The sequence below is a fragment of the Anas acuta genome, chromosome 5 (assembly GCF_963932015.1).
Source record: "Anas acuta chromosome 5, bAnaAcu1.1, whole genome shotgun sequence".
NCBI lineage: Eukaryota > Metazoa > Chordata > Aves > Anseriformes > Anatidae > Anas > Anas acuta.
Window position 1 is genome coordinate 37,174,958 of NC_088983.1, and position 18,729 is coordinate 37,193,686.

At 45.9% G+C, this 18,729-nt stretch overlaps 1 protein-coding gene across 4 annotated transcripts in view; it reads left to right on the forward strand.

Moving 5' to 3' along the window:
* Positions 1-18,729, forward strand: part of ACTN1 (actinin alpha 1) — an 85,119-nt gene that overhangs the window by 57,597 nt on the left and 8,793 nt on the right. For all 4 annotated transcript variants that reach the window (XM_068684181.1, XM_068684179.1, XM_068684178.1 and 1 more), the window contains 10 exons: positions 672-753; positions 2,381-2,466; positions 9,050-9,142; positions 10,279-10,509; positions 11,039-11,186; positions 11,730-11,880; positions 14,320-14,428; positions 14,889-15,029; positions 17,074-17,256; positions 18,192-18,326. In XM_068684181.1, the coding sequence (XP_068540282.1) occupies positions 672-753; positions 2,381-2,466; positions 9,050-9,142; positions 10,279-10,509; positions 11,039-11,186; positions 11,730-11,880; positions 14,320-14,428; positions 14,889-15,029; positions 17,074-17,256; positions 18,192-18,326 (1,359 nt within the window). The remainder of the gene's footprint in view (positions 1-671; positions 754-2,380; positions 2,467-9,049; positions 9,143-10,278; positions 10,510-11,038; positions 11,187-11,729; positions 11,881-14,319; positions 14,429-14,888; positions 15,030-17,073; positions 17,257-18,191; positions 18,327-18,729) is intronic.

Consider the following 18,729-nt stretch of genomic DNA (forward strand, 5'->3'; position numbering starts at 1 on the left):
GTTTAGAATTTGATTACTGTGTATTGATGTCTGTATCTGAAGTGCATCCTGCTACAGCAGAAGGTTTATACCTAGAGGAATAGAAATATACTAAGGAAATGGCAAGTACTCTGCAGCGCTTAGGAAGAAAACCAATGCTCAGACAAAATGGGTACTTTTATATATATTTATTTTGTAGAGATTCGTTCAAACATTTCTCTTCCTCCCACTCAACTGGTGTTCAACAAACTGTACACTAGCTAAGGACAGCACCCGTTGCAGATGTTGTTACTATTTTAGTATTGCTTAGATGTTCCTACACTGCTCTGCAGTTCTTTAAAATGGAAGATGCAAACCTAATGTAAGCATGATATGTAAATGTGTGATATGGCCATTTACTATCAATATGATGTGAAGCTAATGTTACTTTAAACTAAATGCAAAACAAAATGTATTACTCCTTTTTGTTGCAAGTGCATAGATTATATGTTGTTATCATATCATGAGTCTCCAGGCTCTGCTTTCAAAAGGAGGCTAATTATTTCATCCTGCTACATGAGGAGTTGCACGTAATTTTGTCTGGACAGCTGAGTTACCTGAACCAAATAAAGCACAGTTGCTCTATTTTGAGAGAAATGCTGTGAACCTTTTTACGAGTTGATGCTAATGCTCTGGCTTTCTTTCTTTCCCAGGATGATCCTCTCACTAACCTAAACACAGCCTTTGATGTGGCTGAGAAATACCTGGATATCCCCAAGATGCTGGATGCCGAAGGTAAAGTGGAATGCAGGGGGTGATAACTTGCTTTTTCTTGACATTTCCCACTTCTTCTAGGTGGATTTGTATTGTACAAAAATTCAGTAACATCTGAGTGCTCTCTCCATCATCACATACTAAGTGTGCAGGAAAAAAGTTACAATGGAATAATTAATCACGTTTTGCTTCCCTCTTCCTCCTGTGCCCCTCAATTTTCAGAGTCTGATACGGAGATCTTAACCTGGGGTTGACTCACTAGGCAGAGATTAGTAACACCTGCCTATGTCTACAGCTGACCAAAGTGTTGCCTTTCAAGAGCCAGGCTTAATACTGAGATAATGTATGGTGTAGGACAGTGTTCCTTTTGCTTCAGATTTTTTTTCTGTGCTCTTTCTGACACGGCTGTTGACCTTCCTTTTGGGGATGCGATATCAGTATTATAAACTGCTTCTTCTTGACTACTTGGAAGTCTTGGGCATGAAGATCCCTCAATGACTGGATCTTGAGACCAAGGCAGAAATCCATGCATTTCAGAAATGCTTTTGCTACTGACTATGACTGCTTCCCAGAGGCCACTGGGACAGCAAGGATTACTTCTCCAAGCCTTGTCAGAACCAGCTTGGCTACAGACCAGAGACTGTAACTCTGAAGTATAAACAACAGCCTAAAATAGTTCACTGGTTCAGGGGCTGAAGCCAGCTGGTTTCAGTGGTGGAAGCTGTATTTCAGGCTTGGTTTTGACAGGAGAAGCAATTAAAGGCATTTTTTAAATAAAAGAGAAAGAGGAACTAAGGGGGAAGGTGGAAATAAGACAGTTGAACCCAGTTAACCTGTATTCGGGTAACTAGGAAGTTCATGTTCATATTCTTAGGCAGTGTTTCCCATTCCCAGGGATGAGTCTCGGTTTCCCTACACTCACTATGTTGAGGTCACAAACAATCATGAGGTTTCTGGAATAGATGTGAGTGCTTCCTGCCATTCTGTAGGAATAAAGCCACCCCCAAAATAAATGGATCCAGCTTCAGATCTCAGCATAGCTAACAGTGATGAAGAGGGTCACTTAAAGGAGCTTCTATTGCTTTTTCTTGATCGGTCTCCTCCCTTACAGACTGGGACTAATGTGCATTCCTCTACACCATTAATTCTGATCTCTGGAGGTGTTGAGTTTCTCTTGAAACTAATGAAAGGGTCTTTTGAAATTCAAATCATCATTGTGTTGAAATGGAGGACAGGGGCACAGAAAGGAAGGAAGAAAGGATCTTTTCTGAAGAACTGCATGGAAGAATTGCAGAATGGTACATCTATAAAAACCATATCAACCTGTTGCTAGTTTGGATTGATTCAACCCATCATTCACATTAATGCTCTCAGGATGGGGAAGCGCTCTGGTGTGAGATGTGTTGACATATGGCTGCATTAGCCCTGCCAGACACTGGAAGCAATTTTATCATGAGGGAGGGGAACCAGAAAGGGTGATCCTGGCTTCTGAGAGTGGTACATTTTCTAGACAAAGCTGGGAAGCTCTTCAGAGTTGCTATGACAAGTGTATACCCTAGCAGGCCTCCTGGACAGTTGTGGTTCTCCCCTTCCTTTACTTTCCTCCCATCGGTTGGTTATGCTCTTAACGTGAGGTTTTTTTTGACAGACATTGTTGGAACTGCCCGTCCTGACGAGAAAGCCATCATGACCTATGTTTCTAGCTTCTACCACGCCTTCTCAGGAGCCCAGAAGGTATCACAGGATCCCAAGCTCCCTCCACAGAGCACACCTGGTGCCGTTGCTAATGTCCAAACCTTTTTTTCTTTCTCTCTCTCCTCTCTAGCTACGGGCATCTTTATTATGTTTTCGGTAGAGTTGGCTGTTGGTTCAAAGTGGTGCCCCAGACTCAATACATGGGGCAAGGGAGCCAGGAGTCCTACTTCCCTGTAGTTAGCATTGCTGTTCCAGTGGCACTTATATATGCCAGTGCCTTGGCGTGCCCATAAAGGCCAAGAATGGGGGGAGCCAAACTGCTGCCCTGATGGCTGGGGACCTGCACTCCCTGTGTCTGGAAAATCTGAGCTGCGATGCTTGGTTTCACAGAGATGGAGACCACAGATTGCTCTGCTCAGCTGCTCACGGCAGGCTGACCCCACTGGAAACTATGCTGATACTTATTCACTTTTTTTGTTTTCTTTACAATGATGGGGTAACAGAGCTGTCTTAGTGGTTTTATGTTGGGTTCAATGAATACCCAAAGCTTTATCTTTTACCTTATATATGCTGCAGGTTCTCACACCCGTCCTTCAAGGTCCAAACCTGCTGCTTTCTTGAGTCATGCCACAAATTCAGTCCCAGTTCATCTGGGTCTTACAAAGCATGTCTAATGAGGGCTTCTATGGTGGTGAGATGTGAACAGAGCACAGTTTATCACAACTGAAATGCCTGGCTTTGTTAATTTGTTTCCTTTTAACCTTTCCTCACCCACCATGCTGAAAATCAGGCAGTCGAGTCCTCGCCGTGTTTGGCTCAGCCATTATCCTGTTGGTAACAGAGTCACTTAAGGAAAACGTTTTGTGGGTGAGACCTTGTAAATGTCTCTGACCAAAACCCAGCAGCATACTGGAGTGCCATAGGAGCGCGCAGTGCGTGGTGAAGCAGAGCAGTGCGTAGGAAGCTCTGATCTCTGCACCTCCTCAGTGTGCAGCAAGGCCTCAGGCACAGCCCCGAACACCTCCCGACAGCCCGTTGGTACCCTCCGACCACCGCTGGGAAGGTGCAGAGCCCGGATCCTCAGCTCAAACCCTCCTGGATGCGGGGGGAGGGCGCAGGGGTGCCGCTTCGAGCCACAAGCCAACGCTGCTAGCCACCTTCTGATCCGACCTCCCAGCTCCGCATGGAAATCTGTTTGGCCTGTCCTGCTCTGCATGATGGGAAGTTTTCTCCCCCTCTCTCACGCCACCCATGACTGTTTTGTTTTATTCTATGTGCTGCTTCTTACTTTATCCTTTCAACCTCTTTTCCTTCTCTGCACAGATATTATAGGCACGCTAAGGCCGGATGAGAAGGCCATAATGACCTATGTTTCATGTTACTACCACGCCTTCTCAGGGGCGCAGAAGGTGAGACTTTACTGCTAACAACCCCCTCCCCACTCCCTGCCCTGCCCACTCGTCCTCTCCACCGAGGAAGGCTCCAGCCCCTCCGCCCGGCGCAGCGCCGAGGCTGAGCAGTCTCTGCTGCACCCCATCCAGCTCTAGCCCTGCTGGAGAAGTGATTTAGATGTCCTTCCAAACAGCTGCTCCTTCTCTCCAGTTCTCATGCCCCAGTGGTGGAGAAAGCATTTGATTAAGCTGGCGTAGAACGAGGAATGAGTGTCTGCTCTGACAGAGGCAGCACCCTGTCAGTGATTTAGCGGGCATCATCCTGGCCAGGCGGTGCATCTTCAGCAGTGCCATAATCAGCTCGGTCTGGCCCAGGACTTTGCATCCTGTCTCCCTTGAGCTGCCTGCCTTCTGTTCTCACTCAGCTTCTGCGAGGTCAGTCATCGCTTCCTAGGTTGTATCACGTCAGCTGATTACACAGTGGTAGCCTCTTTTGGAGCACTTTTGTGCTCCAGCCATGAAGTTCATCCCTACCAGGCCTTGAGCCTTCCCACACACACCCACTTCTCCATTCCTTGCTTCTCTGTAGTCATTCTCCTCCCAAACCACCTGTATGTTTTATTTCTCTTTCCTCTGCTTTGCCCATTTCCGTAGCTTCAGTCCTGCTTCTTCTTTACCCCAGAGTCTCTTTGCCTGGCACTGGGACATTTCTCCTCAGAGGAACCAGTCACTCAGAGGCACGTTCTTTGGGCAAACTTCCCACAAAATGGCAATTTCCCTGCAGTCCTTTCAATAGAAGACAAAGTTCCAGCCTTTCCTCCCATACCATAGCCTGTCTGGGCTGCAGCCTTTCCATGAAATCATTGCAGATTTCAGACTATGAGCTTTGGAACAATAAAATCCAAAGCTCAAGACTGGATTCTTCTTGTTACGTACAGGAAGTAAAATCTCCCTGTTTCCATAACTTCTTTTTCTCACCAGGCCTTTTCTATTTGAGGCCCAGTCCGTGTGTTGCCCAGCTTGAGGGGTAACTTGACTCCAGAAAGACTCCATCTCTTTTGTGCAAAACAATGCTGATGGTTGCAGCGTTGATATAGATACTGTGCTGAGGCTGGCTCTCAGAGGGCAAAAATGGGCAATAGGTTCCAGGGAGCAGCTTTTTGGGATAAGCTTTTTGTTCCCTGCCTTGTTCCATATGAATGAGATGATACTATCTGCTTTCCAAGGAACTGGAAATACGTTCCACAGCAGTGCAGTAGATTTGCCCACTTGGCATGATTTATGTAGTCAGGACTTGTCCACTGGGATCCTGCTTTGTGAATAGTTCAAAACCCCTAACACCAGGCTGCGGGCTCCATCCAGCTGATACTTGCCTCTGACGACTGTAGCCTCAGAACTCACGCCAGCCCAGCGATAAGGCCTGTTGTTTGCCAGGTGCCCCTTGGGAATTGCTCCATGCTTAACCCGAAGAAAGGGCAAACCACGAATATGAGGAGGGCAGTGGCCTGCTGCAGAAGTGGCCGTGTCCTTCTCCAGTTCCCTCCTCTTACCTCTGTGCCCGTTCCACCCTTTGGAAACCTGCTCAGCAGGTCCCATGCTCTCATCAGCAATTGAGGCGGATGCTAGGTCTGCTGGGATAACTGAAAACAATCTTCTGCTGCCTCAGGACCTGAACCAAGCAGCTGGGGCAGCAACTAGTGACGGAGCTTCTTTGTTAATAAAGCTTCAAACCGATGTGGTCTAACTGGCTTGTAGGGAAGATAAAAGATTTAATCATTAATTAAATTTTTAGTAGGCCTGATGGGCCAGTGCCTCAGCGGAGAGCTGGCAGGAGGGGCCCCGTTCCTTTTTGGAGCTGCCCCCTCCGTACATTAGGCAGCTGCTGAGTGACACAGATTGAAATCCCAGGGCAAGTGCAGAGTGATTGCTGAGCGCAAGCCCCAGCCCAGAGTGTCTTGTAACATGTTGCTGCCTTGTGCGTGGTTAGGTGACTTACTGTGGTATCACTCCATTTTTCATTCAGATTTTTCATTACTGCCACCAGTCCTGAAGGGGAAGTCCCATGAGCCGCTTTCTGCTTCTTTCACTCTCTTATACTGAGCCTTTGAAGGTACAGGGTCCCCAGCCTGACGTGTGTGTAGATGGCTGCTTTTTCTTTATGCCATTTTGTTATAAGTATATATATGTAGGTATACTTGCTTTGGTTGGTTTGCTTGTTTTCTAACTGCTTCTGACTTTCACACTAAATGCATGATTGTTTACTACTGGTTGGCTTAATATTTTGTAAACCTTATTTCTGGGGTGAAAATTTCTAACTAATGTTTTGCTATTTTATTAAAAGATTGTGTTTGGCATATGGTATTCGGGGGTGGTCCTCTGAGGCCAGAGGGCAGCAACAGGCAGGCACCCCCCCTACGTAGCATGCTGGGGGGATGCCTTCCTTTGTTATCACCCTCACCGAAGAGACCTGGATCCAAGAGCTAGAGACACAACTCCATCCTAAGAAGTCCAAGTCAGGGTTGAGAATTAGAGAGAAGACAGTAGGCAGAGAAATTACTGCTACTTCTGCTATTCTTTGGCCATTCAGGTTTCCATTTTGAGCCCACCAAACAGGACATAGATACCTAACAGCACTGCAGTATCACGCTGAATGCCCTAGTCTCACCCCCCCTCCATGATCTCTGATGAGAGTAAGTAGTATAATGTGTTAGTGCCGTGCTGTACCAAAGCTGATCAGCTCACACAAGTCCTCAGAGAACCCGGCTGTGTAGATTTCAGACCCCAGGACGGTGCATTTGGCTTATCAGGGCTGCTCCATGCTTTGTGGGCATCTTGGTTTCTTTAGAACCAGGCTGAGCATCCCAAATGCATCATTGCCTTAAGCCCTATGGGGAAGAAACAAGCTTGCATAGAGCACCCTTACACGGAGCAGTCTGGAGCAGGCAAGAACCATGGAGCAGCAAGTACTGGTACAGGGGAAGAAGAAGATTGGTCTCTGCATGTCAACTGTTAAGATAACACAAATAATGCCGTAATTGCTGACATTCAGAGGGCTTTTGTGTTTGGACAGATGTTCAACACATATATACACACGCAGACCTGGGCAGCTGGAGGAAATCTATCGTCAGATAGATGTAAATATGCCTGTGCAAAATGGGGTCCTTCCTGCACAGCTGGCTGCTGCTGCAGTGAGCTCCAGGGGTAAAAAAGGAAAGAATGAGAGTTAAGAGTGTGCAGGGAGCTCCTCTCCTGGAAAGGCTGATACAAACATTTGGCATCACCAGTTCCCTGCAGCCACTCAGCACATCGTGGTAGGGCTCTGGCACTGGCTTTTTAACAGACCATTTGGTCTCGTGCCTATAAAGTTTTCTCTGAATATCAAAAAGCACTCCACTAAAGTAAAAACTTCTGTTAAAAACAGATCAAAGTACAAGTTTCTTAAATGCAATCATCATTTACATTTTTTACTTTTTTTTTTTTAAGTGAAATGACTTTTTCCTGTATGGTTCCCTCTGATGTGTTTCTAATTAGTTAATATCTGTGCATCCGCTAGCTGGCCCACTGTAATGAAGGGACGGATCACTGAATATACATTTTTAGAGGTTCTTACAAATGACTAAGATCATCATATCCCCTGAGACCTTCGCAATCCATATGTCACTGTACAGCCTGTGACTTTATTGCTGTTCTTGCTGCCTCGCGTCAGCTGCAAAATTTAGAGGATTTTTCTCAACTGGCCTTGAATAAACAGATAATGAAAGGCCTTTTAAAAATAGAAAGAGGTTGAAACTTGCCAACTATAAGCTTGGCAAAACTTCTTTTGTCATCAGTCCCACACAGAATCTTAAGGCAGGGCACAGTGCTGATGACGGGTCTGTTGTAGTGCTGGCGTGTGCCCTCCTCTTCATCTCCACTTGGCCTCTGCGAGTGAGGGAGTGAGTGAGGAGAACTCCTCCACAGGGGTCCTATGGGGAGCTCCAGCACCTACCCCAGGCACCAGGGCGATAACTGTGCTTTGGTAAGAGGATACTGAGAAATCTCTAGGCACCTGTCACAGGGCTATGTCCTCCAAGGCTTTATGGCCTTGCACCTACCACTGTAATAATAAAAGGAGCTGTGCAGATCCACAGATACGTGCTGCACAAGGATCAGCCTGCTGCATGTTCCCTGTGCCAAACACTTTCATGGCACTTCAGGGCAGACTGTTTGCTCTTGAGCTCATAGCTGGGATTTTTCTGAGCATTGTTCTGTTCCAACTTCATGTTTTAACGTGTCCAGCTCCCCACAGAGAGCCAGGTTTTGGTCCCATAATAGGAAAAAAAAAAAGGAAAAAAAATAAGTAGTAAGAACAGGCTCTTTTTTTTGTGAGATTTGCTTTGTGAGAGTAAGCAGAATGATTATTCAGAAAGGGGAAAAAATCCTCTTCTCACCTGGATCATGCCAACCTGAATACATGGTAGGTGTCATGCAGCAAAATGCTGGGAGAGGTGGCCCTGTAATGGATGCCAGAAATACAGGGAGTGCTGGAAAACATCTCTGCTGGGCTGAAATTAAGCTCAAGGGTGTCTAATTTTATCTTCAAAGCAAAACTAGAAAATTTCCCAAGTCCAATATACATGTATGCATTCACCTGAGCTAGTGAAAGGTGCCCATGGCAGCGGGGTTGGACAAGATAAGCTTTAAAGGTGCCTTCCAACCCAAGCCATTCTGTGATTCTATACAGATAACTGTGTTTAGGTAGTGTGTTCCTTAGGTAGAAGCATGTAGAGAGACTTGTCAGTGTGACACCACTCAGTGCCTGGTGTTGGAGCTCTGAATGTTGGTGAGGAGAGAGGAGTTGGTGACAGAAGCTCCCTGTCTTTGTGAAGTGCCGTCTGGGGTCCTTCTGTAGGCAGCAAACAACAGGGCCCTTTAGTAGGAGCAGCTTCAGAAAAGGCAGAGAAATGTGTTCCTCTCACAACACACAGGGCTGGGGTCAGCTGAACTCAGAATCCCTGAAAGAACATACATAGTCACCTGAGAAAGGAAAAAAAAAAATTAAAAAAACTGTTACAGAAGGTCAGATGGAAAGCAAAGAGGTCAGGACAGATGTTTTTGAAGCCCAGTCAGGCTGCAAGAGCCAAGGTTAGGAGACTTTACCCACAGGTATGTAGCAGGAAGCTAAGCCGCAAGCTTTGGCTTATATTTTTTTCACACTTTTCCCCCTCTCCTGTTTTTCTTCTCTTTGGCAGGCGGAGACAGCAGCAAATCGTATCTGCAAGGTGCTGGCAGTCAACCAAGAGAATGAACAGCTCATGGAAGACTACGAAAAACTGGCCAGTGATGTAGGTGTCCATGGTGCTGTTGGTTTCTGGGTGGTGTTGTGTAGAAAGGAATTGCATTTATCCCTGATAGTTAATCCTAGGGAGTGCTATTGGCCCGTGTTTTCCTAGAAATTTATTTTCTTTTCCCTTCTAGCTTGAGGAAGATGAAAGGTTGAATTATATCTTAAAGAAGAGAAAAATATGGCTTAAAATAGAAATTTCCATTGGAGCAGTTTTGAGTTTCTCAGTTTATTAGGAGCAGCCACAAAAATACTGAAAAAATAAAACAAAAAATCAAACTGTTCTGACTTGCTCAGGACTGCACAACATCATAATATCTTTCATACATGTTGCGTGCCAATATACTGCAGAAATCAGGAACTGGATCAGAGAGAATGGAAGTCAGATATAGCTGAGGAAAGAAATATGCCTTTGCTGATAGTTGGGAGGAATCTGTGTACAACACAAGCTGGAGGCTGCGTTGGTTAACTGAGGAGCCTGACAGACTGACAGATGTGAGACTCCAGAAGTGACCAAACGTGGACTGGAGTATGTTTATGGAAGATAAGTAGGGAAGGGAAGATGGGGAGAACAAAAGGTCAAACATTGCCAATGAGCCTGGCTTCAGCCTGTTTAAAAAGTATTTGACACTACTTCACTCACACTACAGACTGCCCATTGCATTAGCACATTGGCTTGTGAAGGAGGGCAATTCAAAGAGCAATGCTGACTTCTAAGAAGCTAGAGAGAGAAAAGCATGGCTCTTCTGGAACTGGAAGCAATGGCCTGTTTTCTCCTGTCAGGAGAAAATATATTATACAGCTTACACCATCCATTAGTTGTAGCCCAGCAAAATTCTAGGGTTTATTTAGTGCAGTCAGAGGATGTAGTTTGGTCCTGATTGTGTAAAAGCTATGACTTTAGCATGTGGTACTAGCAGTGCTGCAACAAGCAGTACTACTCAGCGTGGTAGGGAATGGGCTGCTCATAAGAAAAACGATCGTACTCCCAAAAAGCTAGCAAGGTTTTCCTTACTAGCCCTGCTGTTGGCAGAGCCTTTCTGAAAGCAAACATAAAAGTAAGTAGTCCCTAATGAGATCAGACCAACAGCTGTAGTTTTAACACAATTTCAGTTGAAGGTTTCTTGATCTTTTCAGCTGCTGGAGTGGATCCGTCGCACCATCCCCTGGCTGGAGAACCGGGCACCAGAGAACACCATGCAAGCCATGCAGCAGAAACTGGAGGACTTCCGGGACTACCGCCGCTTGCACAAGCCCCCCAAAGTCCAAGAGAAGTGCCAACTTGAGATCAATTTCAACACCTTGCAGACCAAGCTACGGCTCAGCAACAGGCCAGCCTTCATGCCTTCAGAAGGGAAAATGGTCTCGGTGAGTGGGGGTGATTGAGCATACATATTCTCCAGCTCTGCCCCAAAAAATGGAACTGGGCCGAGCAATGCCAAGCTCCAGAGTGAGCTGTTCTGTGGCAGAAACCCTACAGAATGCAGTTCAGTGAGTCCATAATAAGAGAGGAACAAGGAATCACCGCTCCTCTGTACCTAAACCAGACTCTGAGGCTCTTCACAAGTTGCATGCCTTTATGAGGAGATGTCTGGGTGCCTCTCATTCTTTCTAATTCAGAAATAATTGGATTTTGTTATATTTTCATGTGAGGGAGTGTATAGAGAGGGTTTCGTGTGTAGACTGATATATCTTGACACTGCTAGGCTTGCTTATCTTAAGTCTAGCACTTTGTCTTCCTGACCTGTCTGCACAACCTTCTGAGATAGAAAGCACACACACCCAATCTCTCCAACCAATTTGAACCATGTAGCCCTCTGGGATTAATGCTGTACATTAAGTACATCTTCTCCCCCATCTTCTAACCTCCCTTTTCTTCCCGTGCTCCTGTCTCTAGGATATAAACAATGCCTGGGGTGGCCTAGAGCAGGCTGAGAAGGGCTATGAGGAGTGGTTGTTGAATGAGATCCGGAGGCTAGAGAGGCTGGATCACCTGGCAGAGAAGTTCCGGCAGAAGGCATCTATTCACGAGTCCTGGACAGATGGTAAATGCCAACCTGTATGCTTCCTATTGCTGTCAGTTATCTAGAGGGGAAAAGATGGGTCTTACATGGGTTCTCTAGGAGATTTTCTTCTCCAGAGTGCTAGGTTCATTTCTTACTTTATTAGAAGAAAAAAAAAAATCACAAAAAGCACCTCTGTTCTGCACTGGCATTCCTTAACCATGCCAGAGGGAGATTTTTTGGATTGAACAGAGCTACAGAGCAGAGAAAAGGTTACTGTAAAGTAAATACCACAGTTGGCATTTACAGGAACAGCATAGTGAGATGAGTCCAGTATAAACTGTGACTGCGACGGCTTGAGCTGCACTACCTGCCCATATCTGTTGCTCATGGCAAACTCGCTCGTTTGAAAGTGAGAACTGTGCATCTTTAGGCAAGCAAGCGTGATGGCAAGCTTTAGGCAGGGTGTCTGGAGTGGGGCAGGTGCCCCAGCAAAGGCCCCAGGGTTGTCTGGGTGCCCGGGAGCTGGCTTCGGGGGCATGGGGTCCTGTCCTTCATTCTCTTGTCCTTTGGCTCCCTCCTCAGGTAAGGAAGCAATGCTGCAGCAGAAGGATTACGAAACTGCAACCCTCTCGGAGATAAAGGCCCTGCTGAAGAAACACGAGGCCTTTGAGAGCGACCTGGCCGCACACCAGGACCGCGTGGAACAGATTGCTGCTATTGCACAAGAGCTCAAGTACGGCACCCCGACGCACATCCGATCCTTGGGGCCAGGGAGACTTGATCAGCATTGCCCTCTGCCCTCTGGAGAGCCATGAATCCATCCCCATACAAAAATGCTGGGAAGCCCTAGTGTTTCCAAACAGTATCTAGGATACTGTTCTCCAGTATCTAGACATACCAGAAAAGCAGGCCAGAAAATGGTTGAGTCGTGGGTGCCGATGAGGGGGAGGCAGAATTACATTCTCAAGCCAAGTTTCCATCCTCTTCCAGCTTGTTATACTGCCATGAACCCTTTCCTAAAGAGCCTGACCTGCCTCTGGCCCCTGTTAGGATGCAGCGTTGTAATGCTGTCCTACTTTTCCAGGAACAGAGGGAAAGAGCAGAGGATAGCAGGCACTCCAGAGACTCCCAGTTTGCTCTGTTTTATCAAAAAAAAAGTCCTTACTGCTGAGGAAAAAAGTCTGCTGATTGTTTCAGCCCATAGTGGCCTCTATTGCCACTCAGGCACTTTGCCCCAGGCATAATGCACCGCATGCACTCCAGCTGGGACTTGCACCAGGGACCCTTTACAGCAGCTCGTTTTCCTCTGGGCTTCCCCCTGGCTTAGAAACCTTCACCCCTACTCCTTTTCCTGGACTGAGGAGTGACACAGGTTACTAGGTGAAACAGGGTCCCATCAGAGTGTGAGGCTGATTGCTAGGGAGAGCTGGTCTCTGTAGCACGGAGAGAGATTTTGAAGCCCTGCATGTTCCTTGGCAAAAACAGTCTGAACAATTTGGCTTTGACTTTGTGTCTCATTATTAAAAATATTTATATATCACACTAGCCTATTTCAAGTTAGACAGCATCTGGGCTAGATCATCTCGTTTGGACTGAATGACCATTTTTCTCTAAAAAATCAGGATTATTGGATCAAGATCGTTATCTCCTTTACCAGCAAAGATTTACAGAAGTGCTCACTTGACCACTGGAGGATTGACCTTGGAACAGGAGGAGGGTTCAAGGCAATCCTCCATCTCAGTAAGATTAAAACTGAGGCTGGCTAGTCAGCAAGCATTAGCTGACCTGCCACTTCCAAAGCAAATGCTACAGGCCAGGCAAAACCGGCTGTGGCTCTAATAGCGACAGGGAAAACTGGGCCCTAAGCTGGGAGACGGCTGATTTCTTCCAAAGTGTGAGAACAGAAGGCTGTGCCGTCCTTCTGAAAGCCATCTCCTATGTCAGCAAAGGTGCTGTGCCCAGAAAAAGAGATGGCTGAGTTATCTCCTCATCCAGAGATACCCTGCCAGGGAGATTGAGAGGATGGGAAGGAAGCCGCTGTGGCTGCCCACACCAGGCAAGTGGAGGGGCACAGGTACACTTTACTCCCCAGCACTAGTGGTCCAGCCTGGCTGCATTACAAGCAAGGCTTTCAGAAGCAGTTCTTTCAGCTGCAGTGCTGGCTGTGCAGCAAAGTAGATCAAGGAACTGATCTGGATTAAAAACCCAGCAAAGAAAAAGTTATTTTTAGCCGAAGGCAGTTTCATGACTAGTTTTCCACAAGACTCCACCAACAGTCGAGCCCACACACCTCAGGAGGGGCAATACAATGATGGGAAGAAATGAAGTAGGAGGAAACTGTTTAAACCTGCATTACTGCATAAGAGAAATGCTCATCATATTGCCCAGGGTCATTCAGTAGCTCAGCAAGTTATTCCACCTTCTTTTATGGGTGACACTTCCCAGTTTGGCTGGTCTCCCTCTGCCTGCAAGCTTCTCCCTCTTTGATCATGTGCAGAGCCAAGAGCACACACTCATGCAAGACCACAGCCCTCAGCCTACCCCCATGCTCTCCTTTCCCCAGCCATACTCTTACCACCCCTTCTTCCAGGAGTGCCAAGCTACAGACGCCCCAGCAAAGCACTGTTATGAGGCATACCAGAGAGAAACCTACACTGTAATTCTGGGGTTGTCCTAAATCAATGAATGGGTTGTACGTTTCCACTGTTGCTGAAGGTTGCCACCTCTCCTATGCAACCGTTAGAACATCTTAAGTAGTTTTCTCTGCAATCATAATAAAATCTTTGCTGCCCATTCTCCTGATGTACAAGATGCAGGTAGTTAGCCTACTCGATTTTCTCGCACAAAATACAGGGGCATACTGCTGCTTTTAATCTGCTTAATCCCAGCCTGAGTAAAAGTCTTCACTCCCCTCCCCTGGTGCTAAGTTATCCCCATCAGGCAGCCAGCACCAATGCCTGTTGCAGCCTTGGGTGGGGGTAGTTTTTCTTCCTGTTGCATGATGTTTGATGTGCCAGTGTCTCCAAAGCTAGATACTGCTGTCTTCCTGGCACATTTTACTTGCAGAGATCATGAGCCCTTTGTGTCTGTCCTTAAGGCTGATAAAGTTTTCTCTTTCTTCTCCAAAAGGTCTTAATTTGCTGTTTTGTCCTTTTTTCCCCACCCCTCACAGTGAGCTGGACTATTACGATTCTCCAAGTGTCAATGCCAGGTGCCAGAAGATCTGCGATCAGTGGGATAATCTGGGTGCCCTAACCCAGAAACGTAGAGAAGCTTTGGAGGTGAGACATGTTGCCAGTTGGGATTAGAGGGGTAGGTCATTTGTGGAAAGCAAGCTGCAGTGCGTGTGAACAGCCAATTTCTCCTGGAACATCCCAGGCTGTAAACCAGGGCTGCATTTCCGAATACTTAGGCAGCTTCTCTACTTCCAGCCCAGTTACGATACCATTTGTTTGCTCAGGCTATTGATTTGTTTATACTTTCTTGTGTTCTGTAATGCTATTCTGCTTGAAAAGACTGTCCTTGTTTGTTTAATCTCAATTGACCTCATATTTTTCCCTCATGGAGAGGAATAAATCTATCTTGTGTGTAATCTTAATAGCAGAGAGACTTTTACTGTAGCACTCTCCAAGGAGGTCTGAAAGCTCAGAGAATCCATGTATCTGTGTGATTATTCTTCTCTAACCATCTTTCCTCATTTTCTTTCTTTTTTTTTTTTTTCTTTTTTTTGTACACGCTCAGAGGACAGAGAAGCTACTGGAAACAATTGACCAGTTGTACCTGGAATATGCCAAACGAGCTGCCCCTTTCAACAACTGGATGGAAGGGGCCATGGAGGACCTGCAGGACACGTTCATCGTTCACACCATTGAGGAGATCCAGGTACAGAGCAGTCACTTCCACCAGCCAGGGAAATCAGGGGTCTCCTGGATTCCTAACAGTGATGAATTTTTAGGTCATGTTTTGGTGGTGCTGCTCTAGTGAGTCAGCCTTAGCAAGAGAAACAAAAGGGACTGTGCTTTCCCTTGATTTCTTCAAAAAAAATGTATCTGAATAGATAAGAGACATGTTCATACTTTCCTAGCTGAGTACAAAGAACTGAAAGTGTATTTTTCATTGTGACTCCAGTATTAGTAATAGGAGCTTGAAAGCTGAGAGGATCTTTTTAGGGTCTTGTGTTTGTTGGTCGGTTTTAATCCAAATGAAGAAACCTTAGTGCTGCTCTCAGATTCTGTGGGTCGGTTGTCCCATGTTAAGGCCATTTGTTCCTATGTGATGTGGCATGAGGGCAGTTGTTGAGCTGCCAGCTGGGCTTCAGTGCTAAGCAATGGAAAAATCAGGATTCTGTACTTTGTTAGTGGATTGCCATTTGAAGCCAAAGACTTTTTGCCTCCTGAAGACAGCAAGGACGGTATCTCAGTTTTCCCCCTTCTGAAAGGCTGTAATGAGAGGAACTTGAGGTATCTAAAGGTAATTTTCAGACCTTTGGGAGCAGGAATTACCCTTCTCTGGATTCCAGAGGGGACTATTTCTTCTGCTTGATGGGCTCATGAAAAGAATCCAGGTATTCATTTGGATTCAGCTGGCTGAGATGAAGAGCCAGGATATTCTTGCTCTTAGCAGCTGCTGCACTGCTGCCACTCCTGACATTGTTCTCTCTCAGGACCTGTTCAGTTTGTCAAAACTGATGAGTTTGTTCCAGGAATGGTTGACAGCAACATGGCCATCACTGAGGCAGTGAATTGGAGACCAACAGGGAACACAAAGCAGCCGGGGCATCAGAGAGGCAGTGAAATAGCCCTAACCAGGCTTGAGCTCTGTTACTGAACTACAACTTGCTACTTCCACCCTTCCCTTCTGAACAAAGGGGTTCATTAAGTCTTTCATAATGCAGAACAAATCTGAACAGCATTTAAACATTTCCATCATCTCTTTGTGACTGCAGACTGTTTCCCAGCTCCCCCAGACTTGCATTAAATTTCTATGGCCACTGCAGCAGCTGCAAAGTAATGAGTCACCGTGTAAGAAAGCAGTTCTACAAAACTAGTTACAGTGTCTGTGTGGTAAGAAAGTGGTCAGTCACGAGGTTTACTTTCATTCCCTCTTCTGTCCACGCTGTTCCTTCCATTATCCCTTCACATGCCTCTCTGTCCCCCATTTGTTTTGCTGCTTCTTCCCCTGTGTTTGCTTCCCTAGTCTTGATCTTCCAGGCTTCTGGGATGAAGTATCTTAAAGGCCTGTAGAAGCAGTGGGAAATGAGCCAGGACCAACTGGCTTGTCAGCTGTCCACAAGCTACCAGCAAGTGTGCCCCTACCGTCGGTCCTCGGTTCACAGTCTGGGCACCACAGCAAGATGGGCAACAGAGAGGGCCTGTTGTGTTCAGGGAGAGGGAGCTGTTTTCAGCAACAGGAGCTTGTGCTGCCTGTGCAGGTCTGCTGTGGGCTGGAAGACCTTCACCTGTCTCTAACTTCACTGATCAGACTGGATCTGACTCTTTATTATTCATCTGAAATCATCTTTGATGTAGAACTGGTACATACCTAGTGGGAGAAGAAAAATGTGGTGCATTTAGACAAGTACTCCAGTGTTCTTCCCAAAGGGGGCTGAGAGCCATTCACAGAGCAATAACAGAGAAATAGTTCCATTATTATTACGAGGCAGAATTATTCCATCATGTTTTGGGATGTGATCTCCTTCCCTGGACAACATGGGACAGAAACAAAGAGGCAAAATGAGAATTAATTTCATTTAACTACTTAAAACAGCCTGTTTAGTGATGCTGGGAGGTGCTGAAAGTGTGTTAGAGTAGCCTATTTTATATCCTGGGAATATGTAAGCTTTTGCAGTCATTTCTGCGGGGATATATTTGCTGAAGAGGCTACTCAGTGACTAATGCTCTTTTTTGCTGCTGCCCTCCTTCTACAGGGATTGACAACAGCCCACGAACAGTTCAAAGCCACTTTGCCAGATGCTGACAAAGAGCGACAGGCCATCCTGGGAATCCACAACGAAGTCTCAAAGATTGTCCAGACATACCACGTCAACATGGCAGGAACGAATCCGTACACTACAATCACCCCACAGGAGATCAATGGCAAATGGGAACATGTGAGTTCTTTACAACCTTGCAGTCAGTGTGGGGGAGGCTGCTGCTTAGTCACTGGGGCCCCAGGAAGGGGATTATTTAATCTGAGTTATCCTTTATGCTTACTGCTGAGCTCCTGCACATTTGCCATTTGCTTTCAGCTCAAAAGTCATGTGCTGGGAAATTGTAAGACACCTTTAAAACATATTCCTAAGGGTGTCATCCCTTTTCATTCCTTTTTTTTGTTTTGCTTTTAACAAGAGATGCTAAATTAAAAACTGAGATTTTTAAGTCCTCATTTGACCTGAAAAGCAAGTAAGTATGTCATGGGAGTCAATATCCTTCTCCACCATTCAACCTTTCAGATGTTCAGTCTCCACAGACACGGAGCCTTCCAACGCTGTAATCCTAAAAGAGCAGATAATCTTAATACCAGTTTATGCTGGTGGTTCTTACCACAAACTCAATGATATCTGTAGCTACTACAATTCAACCTGCATCAGGCACCAAACCCCCAGATAGTGGATGAAAGCTTCTTTTCATGGCCTGAGATGAATTTGCAGTCCTGCAGTGAATAGGATTCACATTCCTTGAGCCTCCCTGCCCAGGCCTAAAAATTATGACTGCTTTTTTTCAGTGCAAACATCTTAGCACATTACAGGCCCTTTTGCAACGCCACTCACAGTGGATCTCTGTACTTTCGCTGTCTCCAAATCCTAGCCCTAGAGAGAGCCCAGGTCCAACAAGCACCCCACCTGGGGCTCCCCCCCAAAAAAGCCCTGGATTAAATGCTTCTGGCAGCCCTCACCCTCTTTTGGAAGCCCCTTCACAACCCTACTCACACTGGGGCTGTCATTTCTCTCTCCAAACCTTACCCCTTCCTTGCATCAATTCCTACAGTTATTATTCACTTAGCTTTGCATGTATTAAATGCACGCTTTTTCACTTTTTGCTCTAGGTGAGGCAGCTGGTTCCTAGAAGGGATCAAGCGCTGATGGAGGAACACGCTCGCCAACAGCAAAATGAACGACTTCGTAAGCAGTTTGGTGCACAGGCCAATGTCATTGGACCCTGGATCCAGACCAAGATGGAGGTATTGCTTTTCTCATTTTCAGTCTGTTTTCCTTTGTGATTTTCACTGATACTTGGTTCTTTTTTTTTTTTTTTTGACTACTGTTTTGGTCATTTTTCCTTCAGATTGCAACAAGAGAAACTTTCCTAGAAAATACGGAGAATACAAAGATTGTTATCAATTACTGAAGTGCTTTTACTTTTCTTCCCCTAACTCTTCAGTAAAGTGATAAAAATACATTACTTAAAATGGGGAACAGTGGTATTTGAATAGAGTCAAATATATATGCAGCAAGAGAAAGACTCTACATCAAAAGCATATTTTCCATAACTGCTTTCACAGCAATTGCACACATCTTGGTACACATGAGAAAATATATACAACTAGTATGTCAAACATCAGCAGAAAAGAAACATTTTTAATG